Consider the following 15,781-nt stretch of genomic DNA (forward strand, 5'->3'; position numbering starts at 1 on the left):
GTCCTCATAAAGTCAATGTTTAAATAGCAAAGCCATCTTCCACAGCATGTACTTTGTCTTTTAGGCCGTTCTCTCGGCCCTAGATTTGCATGGGCTTCTAACAAGAGCTCCCAACTGGCTGGAATCAGACGATGTCAAGTCCACATCAGTATCCAATTAACAGCTGTTAAAGCTTGGAACCTCTCATGTCGAGTTTGGCTCGGCTAAAAGTTCAGAACCATTGCTTTTTCTCGTCCAGTGTCAGTGGAGAGGGGAGAAGAATGTTCCCCTGGTAGTCCATCAGTGACAGAGCTGGCAGGCGAAGCCAAGACGAGATTAAATTAGTGTGAAACGCCTGTTTTCAGAGATCACATCGTCCCCAAACCTCTGGATGTTTAATTCCCATGTTAAACGGGTACAACAATATGTAAGATGTATTGTTTTGCCATGTTTGTCCTGACATAGAGTGACTTCATAACTCTGTATAGTGTTGTACAGTGCCGTGAAAAAGTATTTGCCCCATTTCTGATTTTTTCTATTTTTGCATATTTTTGATATTAGATAAAGGGAACCTGAGTTTACAAATAACCCCCCAAAAATTGATACTTTTATTTATATAATTAACAAAGCTATGCAACACCCAATTCCCTTGGGTGAAAAGTAATTGCCCCCTTACACTCAATAACTGGTTGTGCCACTTTTAGCTGCAATGACTGCAACCAAATGCTTCCTGTAGTTGTTGATCAGTCTCTCACATGGCCGTGGAGGAATGTTGACACACTCTTGCACGAAGAACTGCTTGTAACTCAGCGACATTTGTGGATTTTCAAGCATGAACTGCTCATTTCTAGTCCTGACACAACATCTCAATTGGGATTAGGTCTGGACGTTGACTAGGCCATTCCTTTTAGACATTTCCATGTAGACTTGATTGTGTGTTGCTGCATGACCCAGCTGCGCTTCAGCTTCAGCTCACAGATGGATGGCCAGACATTCTCCTGTAGAATACTCTGATACCGAGCAGAATTCATGGTTCCTTCAATCAAGGCAAGTCGTCCAGGTCCTGAGACAGCAAAGCATCCCAAATCATCAGACTACCACCACCATGCTTGACCGTCGGTATGAGGTTCTCACTGTGGAATGCAGTGTTTGCTTTTCGCCAGGCATAATTTTTTTAACATTTTTATTTCACCTTTATTTAACCAGGTAAGGTAGTTGAGAACAAGTCCTCATTTACAAATGCAACCTGGCCAAGATAAAGCAAAGCAGTGCGACACAAACAACAACACAGAGTTACACATAAACAAACGTAGTCAATAACACAAAAGAAAAAAAGAAAGTCTATATACAGTGTATGCAAATGGAATGAGGAGGTAAGGCAATAATTGGCCATAGAAGCAAAGTAATTGCAATTTAGCAGATTAACACTGGAGTAATAGATGAGCAGATGATGATGAGCAGATGATGATGAGCAGATGATGGAGTGTAAGTAGTGGTACTGGTGTGCAAAAGAGCAGCAAAGTAAATAAAAACAATATGGGGATGAGGTAGGTAGATTGGGTGGGCTATTTACAGATGGACTATGTACAGCTGCAGCGATCGGTTAGCTGCTCAGATAGCTGATGTTTAAAGTTAGAGAGGGAAATGTAAGTCTCCAGTTTCAGCGATTTTTGCAATTTGTTCCAGTCACTGGCAGCAGAGAACTGTAAGGAAAAGCGGCCAAATGAGGTATTGGCTTTGGGGATGACCAGTGAGATATACCTGCTGGAGTGCGTGCTACTGGTGGGTGTTGTTATCGTGACCAGTGAGGTGAGATAAGGCGTCGCTTTACCTAGCATAGACTTATAGATGACCTGGAGCCAGTGGGTCTGGTGACGAATATCTAGCGATGGCCAGCCGACTAGAGCATACAGGTCGCAGTTGTGGGTGGTATAAGGAGCTTTGGTAACAAAACGGATGGCACTGTGATAGACTACATCCAATTTGCTGAGTAGAGTATTGGGAAGCTATTTTGTAGATGACATCGCCGAAGTCGAGGATTGGTAGGATAGTCAGTTTTACTAGGGTAAGTTCGGCGGCGTGAGTGAAGGAGGCTTTGTTGCGAAATAGAAAGCCAATTCTAGATTTGATTTTGGATTGGAGATGTTTTATATGAGTCTGGAAGGAGAGTTTACAGTCTAGCCAGACACCTAGGTATTTGTAGTTGTCCACGTATTCTAGGTCAGAACCGTCCAGAGTAGTGATGCTAGTCGGGCGGTCGGGTGCGGGCAGTGAACGGTTGAAAACCATGCATTTGGTTTTACTAGCGTTTAAGAGCAGTTGGAGGCCACAGAAGGAGTGTTGTATGGCGTTGAAGCTCGTTTGCAGCTTAGTTAACATAATGGGACCCATGTGGTCCAAACGAGCAGTTCATGCATGAAAACCCACAAATGACGCTGAGTTGCAGCAGTTCTGTATGCAAGTGTGGGACGAAATATTCGTCAACAGTGACGTGAGAGACTGGAAGCGTTTGGTTGGAGTCCTTGCAGCTTAAGGTGGCACAACAAGTTATTGAGTGTAAGGAGGGGAATTACTTCTTCACAGAGGGGCATTGGGTGTTGCATAACTTTGTTTCTGAAATAAAGGAAATAAGTATGTCATTGTGGTGTTATTTGTTCACTCGGGTTGTGTTTATCAAATATTAGGTTTTGGTTGAAGGTCTGATAACATTCAGTATCAAAAATATGCAAAAGTAGAGAAAATTAGAAAGGGGGCAAATACTTTTTATTTTTACTGTATGTCAACTGTCATGTGCCTTTTACTGAGGAGTGGCTTCCGTCTGGCCACTCTACCATAAAGGTCTGATTGGTGGAGTGCTGCAGAGATGGTTGTCCTTCTGGAAGGTTCTGCCATCTCCACAGTGGAACTCTGGAGCTCTGTGAGAGTGACCATTGGGTTCTTGGTTACTTCCCTGACCAAAGCCCTTCTCTCCCAATTGCTCAGTTTGGCCGGGCAGCCAGCTTTAGGAATAGTCTTGGTGGTTCCAAACTTCTTCCATTTAAGAATGACGGAGGCCACTGTGTTCTTGGGGACCTTCAATGCTGCAGACATGTTTTGGAACCTTTCCCCAGTTCTGTGCCTCGACACAATCCTGTCTCGGAGCTCTACAGACTTTTTCTTCGACCTCATGGCTTGGTTTTTGCTCGGACATGCACTGTCAACTGTGGGACCTTTATATAGACAGGCGTGTGCCTTTCCAAATCATGTCCAATCAATTGAATGTACCCCAGGTGGACTCCAATCAAGTTGTAGAAACATCTCAAGGATGATCAATGGAAACAGGATGCACCTGAGCTCAATTTCGAGGCTCAAAGCAAAGGGTCTGAATACTTGAATACATTTGCAAACATTTCTAAAAACCTGTTTTCGCATTGTCATTATGGGGTATTTTGTGTAGACTGATGAGGAAATGTTTTTATTGAATCAATTCTATAATAAAGCTGTAACGTAACAAAATGTGGAAAAGGGGAAGGGGTCTGAATAATTTCCCAATGCATTATATCTTGCTCTTTTCTGCACACACAATCATGCCTTTCCCCTTTGTATATTCCTTTTGTATATTCAAGTTTTCAGTGGATTCAAACCAGTCAGATCTATTTGTAGTGGGAAACATTTGTCTGAGGGAATGTTATTTTTAGTGGCATGATAAGCTCTTGACTGCAATGTGTGTGTTAGATTGCAGGACTTCCCTGTTCTCTGGAGATCAATACTTTCCTCCTTTCTTTCCAACTGCTCCTCTTACAAGCTGTAAAAGCAGATAAAGGAGAGAATAATGAAAAAATAGAGAGAGAAAGAGGGGAACAGAGATAGGGAGAGAGAACAAGTACATTAAAGAATCTGGAATTGGTTTTGAATGCCGGAACATGTCTTGACTGTGTTCTTGCCTGTGTTCTTGCCTGTTTTCTTGCCTGTGTTCTTGCCTTGGTTCCGCCTGGGTTCTGTTGGCTCTATGAGGAGATAAAGTGTGGAGTGGGTGGATGAGGGTACTTTCCCCAAACTCTATCTAACTATGTCCATCAGGGTACTTTATCCCAACAAAGTGATGTGCTTCAAATCACCCAACTGGGTACAGAGCTATAGTACACTCACATGATGCCGAGGATGAGATGTGGTTGCTTTGTTCATCACTGCTGAGAAACGTAGAATACATTACTGGATGATAAATTAATTGATTGACAACTGAAGCAGATTGATTAAATATGATTAGAAAAATAGTTAAAACATGTTGTGTGCGACAGTTTTGTTTAAATGGCCTCATACTGCTGTTGGACGTGGCTGAGACTCAAATAGAAAATGTGGAGCATATAGGGCCCAAACCATCTCTATTTTGTTAAAGGTGTTTCTGCATATTTGTAGGTGGTTGGAAATGCTACGTTGCGAGCGTTCTACCCTGTAGGTATGAATGGTATCTCCCTGCTGTACGCTATTGACCAGATGATGTAAAACACATGCTGAGGAAATGGTGGGAACCCAAGTTTTACTCCCAGAAGGCACTGCAGGAGGGAAGCGGGCCAAATCGCCGTCCTCATACATGGAGGAATTGCACACAACTCGTGGTACCGTTTGCATGTAATGTTTCATTTCAGAAACAATGTGTAACTGTCAACTATCATCAGCGTAATATGTAGTTTACCTACCGAGCGTGTGGTTAAGTTAACATGGCCAACGGTGTTAAGTTTCCAGTGCTGGGGTTGATATTTTCTTTCTTTGAATGACTCATGTTCTTGAGAAAGTGTTTGACCTAGTACTGTTTCTACTTATTCTACGGTTGTCATGACAGTTCTACTCTGTACCCACAACACAGTTCCAAGAGTATGTTACAAAATCTTACATCACACCAAGTTTGTCAGTATAGACAACATCTATTAATATTCACGCGATGCCTTGCATACATTTTTTATTTTATAGAATTTGGGGTTTGACTAACGCTGAGACGAGGGCTTGAATACCAAACAGTATGGCCTAATAAAGGACAGAACCAGAATGACATGCCTGAAGGACATTTCTCTCTGGTGGGTTTATTCACTTGTGGTGTAAAGTACTTAAGTACTACTTAAGTATTTTTTTTGGGGGGGTATCTGTACTTTACTTTACAACTTTTACTTGACATTCTGAATGAAAATAATTTTCCCTGACACCCAAAAGTACTCGTTTCATTTTGAATGCTTAGCAGGACAGGAAAATGGTCCAATTCACACACTTATTAAGAGAACATTCCTGTTCATCCCTACTGCCTCTGATCTAGCGAACTCACTAAACACAAATGCTTCGTTTGTAAATGATGTCTGAGATTTGGAGTGTGCCCCTGGCTCTCCATAAATGAAAAAATAAACAAGAAATGTGAAATGTATACCTTTACTTTACATTCTTAAGTATATTTTAACAATTACATTTGCTTTTGATACTTAAGTATATTTAAAACCAAATACTTTTAGACTTTTACTGGGGGACTTCTACTTTCGTTTGAGTCATTTTCTATGAATGTATCTTTACTTTTACTCAAGTATGACAATTGAGTACCTTTTTCACCACTGTCAAAATGTTTATGTGCACTGTTCACCAGGCGTTTGAAAGGGGTCTGAGTGTGTGATTGAAAGCATGGCGGTGCTGAAGGTCACACTGGCCACTGTTCAGTGAAACCATAGTCTTTATGCAACTCTGTCAACACCCCCTCCCCCCTCTCCCGCACACATCTATATGTGAGTTTGTTTAATCATTAGAAAGAAAATTACGGACTCCTCTTTAAATCTGCGTATTCCTCCAAAGCTCAGTTGTCCTGAGTCTGCACAACTCTGCCAGGACCTAGGATCAAGGGAGACACTCAAGTTTCTTAATACTATATCTCTTGACACATTGATGAAAATAATCATGGCCTCTAAACCTTCAAGCTGCATACTGGACCCTTTTCCAACTAAACTACTGAAAGAGCTGCTTCCTGTGCTTGGCCCTCCTATGTTGAACATAATAAACGGCTCTCTATCCACCGGATGTGTACCAAACTCACTAAAAGTGGCAGTAATAAAGCCTCTCTTGAAAAAGTCAAACCTTGACCCAGAAATACACTGCTCAAAAAAATAAAGGGAACGCTAAAATAACACATCCTAGATCTGAATGAATGAAATAATCTTATTAAATACTTCTTTCTTAACATAGTTGAATGTGCTGACAACAAAATCACACAAAAATAATCAATGGAAATCCAATTTATCAACCCATGGAGGTCTGGATTTGGAGTCACACTCAAAATTAAAGTGGAAAACCACACTACAGGCTGATCCAACTTTGATGTAATGTCCTTAAAACAAGTCAACATGAGGCTTAGTGGTGTGTGTGGCCTCCACATGCCTGTAAGACCTCCCTACAATGCCTGGGCATGCTCCTGATGAGGTGGCGGATGGTCTCCTGAGGGGTCTCCTCCCAGACCTGGACTAAAGCATCCGCCAACTCCTGGACAGTCTGTGGTGCAACGTGGCGTTGGTGGAAGGAGCGAGACATGATGTCCCAGATGTGCTCAATTGGATTCAGGTCTGGGGAACGGGCGGGCCAGTCCATAGCATCAATGCCTTCCTCTTGCAGGAACTGCTGACACACTCCAGCCACATGAGGTCTAGCATTGTCTTGCATTAGGAGGAACCCAGGGCCAACCGCACCAGCATATGGTCTCACAAGGGGTTTGAGGATCTCATCTCGGTACCTAATGGCAGTCAGGCTACCTCTGGCGAGCACATGGAGGGCTGTGCGGCCCCCCAAAGAAATGCCACCCCACACCATGACTGACCCACCGCCAAACCGGTCATGCTGGAGGATGTTGCAGGCAGCAGAACGTTCTCCACAGCGTCTCCAGACTCTGTCACGTCTGTCACATGTGCTCAGTGTGAACCTGCTTTCATCTGTGAAGAGCACAGGGCGCCAGTGGCGAATTTGCCAATTTTGGTGTTCTCTGGTAAATGCCAAACGTCCTGCACGGTGTTGGGCTGTAAGCACAACCCCCACCTGTGGATGTCAGGCCCTCATACCACCCTCATGGAGTCTGTTTCTGACCGTTTGAGCATGCACATGTGTGGCCTGCTGGAGGTCATTTTGCAGGGCTCTGGCAGTGCTCCTCCTGCTCCTCCTTGCACAAAGGCGGAGGTAGCGGTCCTGCTGCTGGGTTGTTGCCCTCCTACGGCCTCCTCCACGTCTCCTGATGTACTGGCCTGTCTCCTGGTAGCTCCTCCATGCTCTGGACACTACGCTGACAGACACAGCAAACCTTCTTGCCACAGCTCGCATTGATGTGCCATCCTGGATGAGCTGCACTACCTGAGCCACTTGTGTGGGTTGTAGACTCCGTCTCATGCTACCACTAGAGTGAAAGCATCGCCAGCATTCAAAAGTGACCAAAACATCAGCCAGTAAGCATAGGAACTGAGAAGTGGTCTGTGGTCACCACCTGCAGCACCGCTCCTTTATTGGGGGTGTCTTGCTAATTGCCTATAATTTCCACCTGCTGTCTATTCCATTTGCACAACAGCATGTGAAATTTATTGTCAATCAGTGTTGCGTCCTAAGTGGACAGTTTGATTTCACAGAAGTGTGATTGACTTGGAGTTACATTGTGTTGTTTAAGTGTTCCCTTTATTTTTTTGAGCAGTGTATATGAAAAACTATCGGCCGATATCGAATCTCCCATTCCTCTCAAACATTTTAGAAAAAGCTGTTGCGCAGCAACTCACTGCCTTCCTGAAGACAAACAATGTGTACAAAACGCTTCAGTCTGGTTTTAGACCCCATCATAGCACTGAGATAGCACTTGTGAAGGTGGTAAATTACCTTTTAATGGCGTCAGACCGAGGCTCTGCATCTGTCCTCGTGCTCCTAGACCTTAGTGCTGTTTTTGATATCATCGATTACTACATTCTTTTGGAGAGATTTGTAACCAAAATTGGTCTACACGGACAAGTTCTGGCCTGGTTTAGATCTTATCTGTCAAAAAGATATCAGTTTGTCTCCGTGTGAATGATTTGTCCTCTGACAAATCAACTGTACATTTCGGTGTTCCTCAAAGCTCCGTTTTAGGACCACTATTGTTTTCACTATATATTTTACCTCTTGGTGATGTCATTCGGAAACATAATGTTAACTTTCACTGCTATGCGGACGATACACAGCTGTACATTTCAATAAAACATTGTAAAGCCCCAAAATTACCTACCCTGGAAGCCTGTGTTTCAGACATAAGGAAGTGGATGGTGGCAAATGTTCTACTTTTAAACCCTGACAAAACAGAGATGCTTGTTCTAGGTCCCAAGAAACAAAGAGATCTTCTGTTGAATCTGACAATTAATCTGGATGGTTGTACAGTCGTCTCAAATAAAACTGTGAAGGACCTCAGCGTTAGTCTGGACCCTGATCTCTCTTTTGACGAACATATCAAGACTGTTTCAAGGACAGCTTTTTTCCATCTATGTAACATTGTAAAAATCAGGAACTTTCTGTCCAAAAATTATGCAGAAAATGAATCCATGCTTTTGTCACTTCTAGGTTAGACTACTGCAATGCTCTACTTTCCGGCTACCCAGATAAAGCAATAAATAACTTTGGTTAGTGCTGAACATGGCTGCTAGAATCTTGACTAGAACCCCAAAATTTGATCACATTACTCCAGTGCTATCCTCTCTACACTGGCTTCCTGTTAAGGCTAGGGCTGAGTTCAAGGTTTTACTGCTAACCTACAAAGCATTACATGGGCTTGCTCCTACCTATCTCTCCGATTTGGTCCTGCCGTACATACCTACAACGTACACTACGTTCACAAGACGCAGGCCTCCTTATTGTCCCTAGAATTTCTAAGCAAAACAGCTGGAGGCGGGGCTTTCTCCTATAGAGCTCCATTTTTATGGAATGGTCTGCCTATCCATGTGAGAGATGCAGATTCGGTCTCAATCTTTAAGTCTTTATTGAAGACTCATCTCTTCATTAGGTCCTATGATTGAGTGTAGTTTGGCCCAGGAGTGTGAAGGTGAAGGTGAACGGAAAGGCACTGGAGCAACGAACCACCCTTGCAGTCTCTGCCTGGCCGGTTCCCCTCTCTCCACTGGGATTCTCTGCCTCAAACCCTATTACAAGGGCTGAGTCACTGGCTTACTGGTGCTCTTCCATGCCATCCCTAGGAGGGGTGCGTCACTTGAGTGGGTTGCCCCCCGCCCCAGATCTTTGTGGTCTATTTTTTTATTTTATTTTATTTTATTTCACCTTTACTTAACCAGGTAGGCAAGTTGAGAACAAGTTCTCATTTACAATTGCGACCTGGCCAAGATAAAACAAAGCAGTTCGACACATACAACAACACAGAGTTACACATGGAGTAAAACAAAAACAGTCAATAATACAGTAGAAAAAAAAGTCTATATACAATGTGAGCAAATGAGGTGAGATAAGGGAGGTAAAGGCAAAAAAAAGGCCATGGTGGCGAAGTAAATACAATATAGCAAGTAAAACACTGGAATGGTAGATTTGCAGTGGAAGAAAGTGGAAAGTAGAAATATAAATAATGGGGTGCAAAGGAGCAAAATAAATAAATAAATAAATACAGTAGGGGAAGAGGTAGTTGTTTGGGCTAAATTATAGATGGGCTATGTACAGATAAGTGTTTCCAGTTTCAGAGATTTTGGTAGTTCGTTCCAGTTATTGGCAGCAGAGAACCGGAAGGAGAGGCGGCCGAAGGTTGAATTGGCTTTGGGGGTGACCAGAGAGATATACCTGCTGGAGCGCGTGCTACAGGTGGGTGCTGCTATGGTGACCAGCGAGCTGAGATAAGGGAGGACTTTACCTAGCAGGGTCTTGTAGATGACCTGTTGCCAGTGGGTTTGGCGATGAGTATGAAGCAAGGGCCAGCCAACGAGAGCGTACAGGTCGCAGTGGTGGGTAGTATATGGGGCTTTGATGACAAAACGGATGGCACTGTGATAGACTGCATCCAATTTATTGAGTAGGGTATTGGAGGCTATTTTGTAAATGACATCGCCGAAGTCGAGGATCGGTGGGATGGTCAGTTTTACAAGGGTATGTTTGGGTATATACTCAGCCTTGTCTCAGGATGGTAGGTTGGTGGTTGGAGATATCCCTCTAGTGGTGTGGGGGCTGTGCTTTGGCAAAGTGGGTGGCCCTGTTTGGCCCTGTCCGGGGGTATCGTCGGACGGGGCCACAGTGTCTCCCGACCCCTCCTGTCTCAGCCTCCAGTAGTTATGCTGCAATAGTTTATGTGCGGGGGGCTAGGGTCAGTCTGTTATATCTGGAGTATTTCTCCTGTCTTATCCGGTGTCCTGTGTGAATTTCAGCATGCTCTCTCTATTTCTCTCTCTCCTTTTCTCTCTTTTTCTCTCTTTCTTTCTCTTCTTTCATTCTTTCTTTCTTTCTGTCTCTCTCTCGGAGGACCTAAGCCCTAGGACCATGCCTCAGGACTACCTGGCCTGATGACTCCTTGCTGTCCCCTGTCCACATGATCGTGCTGCTGCTCCAGTTTCAACTGTTCTGCCTGCATCTATGGTACCCTGACCTGTTCACCAGACGTGCTACCTGTCCCAGACCTGCTGTTTTTAACTCTCTAGAGACAGCAGGTGCGGTAGAGATACTCTGAATGATCGGCTATGAAAAGCCAAATGACATTTACTCCTGAGGTGCTGACCTGTTGCAGACCACACTGTGATTATTATTATCTGACCCTGCTGGTCATCTATGAACATTTGAACATCTTGGCCATGTTCTGATATAATCTCCACCCGGCACAGCCAGAAGAGGACTGACCATCCCTCATAGCCTGGTTCCTCTCAAGGTTTCTTCCTAGGTTCTGGCCTTTCTAGGGAGTTTTTCCTAGCCACCGTGCTTCTACACCTGCATTGCTTGCTGTTTGGGGTTTAAGGCTGGGTTTCTGTACAGCACTTTGTGACATCAGCTGATGTAGGAAGGGCTTTATAAATACATTTGATTGAATTTGATTAATTGATAGCGGATAAGAATGTCGGGCCATTAACCGAAGTCACTGGTTCGAATCACAGAGTCGACTAGGTGAAAGATCTGTCTGTGCTCTTGAGCAAGGCACGTATCCCACTCCTGTAAGTCACTCTGGATAAGAGTGTCTGCTAAATTACAAAAAAACGAAAAATGTACTGTAGTGTTTTTGTGGACTGTACTTTACAATAGTATTTACTGTAGTGTTTTTGCAGACATTACTGTAGTATTTACTATAGTGTTTTTGTTTTATTATCTTTGACATAGAAGTGGAGGCTTTCTCCTTCAAGAAACCTACTTGAGAAATACAAAAATAGCTTATTTTCCATAACCTGTAGGTAGGTAGGACTGGGGTCTGAATGGATAGTAACCTGTAGGGAACACAATCATTTTGTATACTTGGCATGTAGGTTTTCTCACTTATTGGTGGCATATGGGGGAGAGGAATGGGCAGGGTATATGCAAATTAAATACTTTAGTATTTACTATGGTCAGAGTGTAGTGTTTTTGCGGACTGTAGTGTTTTTGCAGATATTACTGTAGTATTTACTACAGTGTTTTTTGTGGATAATACTGTAGTATTTACTGTAGTTTTCTACCGTATACTAAAACATTCTAAGTACTACACATGATCGAGGGATACTACAGTGTGTAGTGTAGTATTCTACTGTCACGATTTCTGCCCGAAGTCGGTTCCTCTCCTTGATCGGGCGGTGTTCGGCCATCTAGCCATCGCCGATCCATTTTTCATGTTCCATTTGTTTTGTCTTGTTTTCACACTCACCTGGTTTCAATTCCCTAATTACATGTTGTATATTTTCCCTCTGTTTCCCCCATGTCCTTGTCGGGAATTGTTTATTGTAAGTACTTGTGCTATGTGTTACTGGTGCGCTACGGGTTTTGTACCCATGTGTTATTTTGTATGCCGTTAGTTTTATATATTAAACTGCTATTCACCAAGTTCTGCTCTCCTGCGTTTGACTTCCCTGCCACCAGTTACGCACCTCTTACATCTACAGTATACTTACTACAGTTTACTATAGAATTCTATAGTAAGTACTGTAGTATTCTAGAGTAAACTGTAATATTTGTTAATGTGGGTCTCTCTCTCTCTCCTGGCTCTTTCCCCTCCTCAGCCTCCCTCTCCCAGAGAGCAGTTTAAAGGCTTTGAAAAGCCGGAGAGTCTGCCTGTTGATCAGATAGCCCCATAACTAATGAAAAGCGTCATGGAAGTGACAGCAAGATTAATGAAGTAGCCCAGGCTGCACTTGCACGTGGTGCAGTGGTGCTCCTCGGGCTGCGTCGCTGCTCTAACCGCTATTCATGGAGACAAATAATGCACCATCACTGACACCTGCGAGTCAAGGTTAAAAAAATACATTCGCCCAGCCACCACAGCCACTGCCAGTGAAAGAGAGAGAGAGAGAATGACCAAGAGAGGAGGGAGAGAAGGAGAGGCTGCCTTTTCAGATATGGAATAAACGTATTTACTGGAAGTGGGCTCGGGGGTTGGGCGAGACAGAATGGGAATTCAGGATTAATTGAAAACATCTGTGCGACGCGAGATGGCCGCCATAGCGGAGCCTGAGGGGATAGGAGGAGAGAAATAGCAACACTTGAGAACATTGATTTCTTTTGGGGTCTTGAGGAGACAGTTATGATGTCACTAATGGCTGGGCTGGCTATCTCGGCGTGTGTGTGGACAGACATCACTCTGATCAGGACTGTCTCATTTGTAGTCGATAGTGGTGGCCAGGCTTTGGAGCGGTCAATGCTGCTGTCTGACCTTCAGAGGCATTACAGTGAACCAATCAAAGTGATTGTGTGAAAACAGAGCCAAGGGCGGTGGAGGTTAAGTGGGTGGATGCTGACACACACACATATATACAGGCAAACCCTTGTTGTGCATCACAAAACCTAGTTGGTATTTGTGGGTAACAGCAACCAGCCGTCTCTGTGTGGCCGGTGGCTGTCCCTTGTGCATGGTGCTGTTCTGTGTTGTGTTGTGCCTGAGGAGCCACCAGAAAGAGACGGAGAAGAGCAGTGGAGCTCACACCAACAGCACTGATATCAGCCCAGCTCCAGGAGTCAGATAACAGAGAGAGAGAGAGAGAGAGAGAGAGAGAGAGAGAGAGAGAGAGAGAGAGAGAGAGAGAGAGAGAGAGAGTAAGAAAACAGACAGAGGAAGAGAGCAGAGGAAGATAGGTAGTTAAAGAAAGAAGTAAAGAAAGAAAGATATTAAAAGGAGAGAAAAAGAGGGAAAGATATATAGAAAGTGTGAGAGTGGCGACGGGGAGAGTTTTACACAAAGAAGAGACGGACAGAGAAGAAACCCAGAGAGAGAGAGAGAGAGAGAGAGAGAGAGAGAGAGAGAGAGAGAGAGAGAGAGAGAGAGAGAGAGAGAGAGAGAGAGAGCGGCTGTAGCTGGAAAATGTAGATAGACACCTTGGAGAGAAGAGAAGCACGCAGAGGGGCCAGCGCTCAAGTAGAGTAGAGAGGAGAGTGTTCGGGAGGAGAAAAGAGGGGAGGAGAGACCAACAGAACCAGCAAGACGAGAGAGAGAGCAGTGTGTGGAGAGAAAGAGAGAGCGAGAGAGACGAAGGAGGGGGACACAGACCACTGTGAGAGGAGGGTGCCGGCTTTGCACGGTAACGGCTGCAGACACGACACGCAGACAGAGAGACGGACTACAGAGCTGCACACACACACACACACACACTGACACAAACACACATAAAGAGTGTGTGAGACATGCCCAGGCTGCTGCCCATGGACACACACACACACAACCTGGCAGGGCATCCGAGAGGACATACAGACCCCTATGTCTAAGGAGTCATGGAGAGCAGCATGTTTTTCGGTGAGTTTGTGTGTGTGCGTGGGTTTGTGTGGCATTAACAGTGCATACATCATCTTCAGAGATGGAGCGGATGGTTTGGTTAACGTAAAAGGAAGGAAAGTGTGAAGTTCCACACTTACTAGATTTGACATGGTTGGATAAGCCCTAGGCACCGTGTCTATTTCCCCCTAGCTATTATCCATCCTGCCAGACTAGATCCATGTGTGGGGTTGAAAGTCCAAGATTTGGATTTCATCTCACATGTTTTATAGACTCTCGCTGATGTGTTTATAGTGAAGGAATTCAAAGAAGGACAAAGCTAGCTCACGGTCGGCTTTGAGAGCCACTTGATATGCTGTCTAGAATAGTTTGAGAAATGAAAGAATTAGACTTCTTCCATTAGATTCGTGTTTGATGAGAGGCTTAGGCAGACTTAAAGCAGGAGTGCTTTCCTTTCAAGTGCTCTTCACATCTCTGGCTTACATTCTCACGTTAGAAGAATAATTGCATTGATTCTTGCCGCAGCAAGGCTTCGTAAAAGGGCACTGTCTTTTTTGGGGGGATTAAAATGATCTCAAATTACACTGCAACCTTATAGAGTGAGATTCTGACATTATAAGGGGTTCATCATACATCATGCTGATGGCAAGACTTATAATGCATTATAACGGCATTACAATGCATTATAACTGCATTACAATGCATCACACCTGCGGGCTTTAAGTAAAGTGTTACAGAGAGTTTTTGTTTTGGAGCCAGGTGACATTGTGAGCAGACTGTTAATGTGTCCTTTAGGAAAGAGGTTAGGATGTAGGATGTGTGTCAGGTGTGATGTATTAGCTCTCAGAGACCTGTGACTGCTGGTTTTCTGGCAGGTGTTCATCCACAGGAGTATTTCTTTGTTGTTGTATCTTATTCGGATCCCCATTAGCTGTCGCTGAAGCAGCAGCTACTCTTCCTGGGGTCCACACGAAACATAAAACATGACGTAATACAGAATATCAGCAGAAAAGAACAGCTCAAGGACTGAACGACACACAGAGAATAAGAAAAATAGTACCAAAAAAAGGTCCTACTGACAGTTACACATATTACTGACAGTTACACACATTACTGACAGTTACACACATTACTGACAGTTACACACATTACTGACAGTTACACACACATCAGTACAGATACATATGCCTCAAAGCCTGAATGCTGTGCGTGTTGTTTTATTTGTTTGCTTGAATAATTTGATAGAAGGGAGTTCTTGGCTCTATATGATCATGGCTCTATATAATACTGTGTGTTGCCTTGAATTCATTCTGGATTTGGGGACTGTAAAGAGACCCCTGGTGGCATGTCTGCTGGGGTAAGTATGTCTGTCAGAGCTATATGTAAGTTGATTATACACACCATTTGGAATTTTCTACACAATAATATTTCACACAGAAACAAGAATTGATGCAGTCAATCTCTCCTGTACTGATATGCATACTGTTGACATTAGCCCTCTGTGTACATTGAAGGGCAAGGAGTGTTGATGTAGTGGGGACGTGACTGTTCTGGTGTCCTTGGTCTGTGGAGTCACCTCCCTGGTGTCGGCTCAGCCTCGTGACTCATCAGCTTTAGTCAACACACGGGCCCACCTGGAGACAGGGGTAGCCCTAGTGATGATAGGGTTGTGAAACGCGCTTTTGTCACTTTTGTCAAATGTACAAGAAGTGCGTTGTGAATAAAATAATCCAAAGTATATTATGTCTGGAATTATTTTGTTCTTTGTTCATTATGCAATGTCGTCGTTGCATAATGGAGGAAAAGGGAGGAAGGAAGCTCGTTAGGTTTTGGTTGTGGAGAACGTGCGTTGCTTAAGCATTTGTGGATGAAGATATTAATATAGTTTGCATAATATTAAACTATAAACAAAGCTAAATTAGCTGTCGTGTCAGT

At 43.9% G+C, this 15,781-nt stretch overlaps 1 protein-coding gene across 1 annotated transcript in view; it reads left to right on the forward strand.

The window, feature by feature from the left end:
- Window positions 1-13,259: 13,259 nt before the first annotated feature.
- Window positions 13,260-15,781, forward strand: part of LOC115178108 (zinc finger protein 385D) — a 37,760-nt gene continuing 35,238 nt past the window's right edge. The window contains exon 1 of the mRNA XM_029739142.1: window positions 13,260-13,867. Within this exon, the coding sequence (XP_029595002.1) occupies window positions 13,846-13,867 (22 nt within the window). The 5' untranslated portion in view covers window positions 13,260-13,845. The remainder of the gene's footprint in view (window positions 13,868-15,781) is intronic.

The sequence above is a fragment of the Salmo trutta genome, chromosome 3, assembly GCF_901001165.1.
Source record: "Salmo trutta chromosome 3, fSalTru1.1, whole genome shotgun sequence".
Taxonomy (NCBI): Eukaryota; Metazoa; Chordata; class Actinopteri; order Salmoniformes; family Salmonidae; genus Salmo; species Salmo trutta.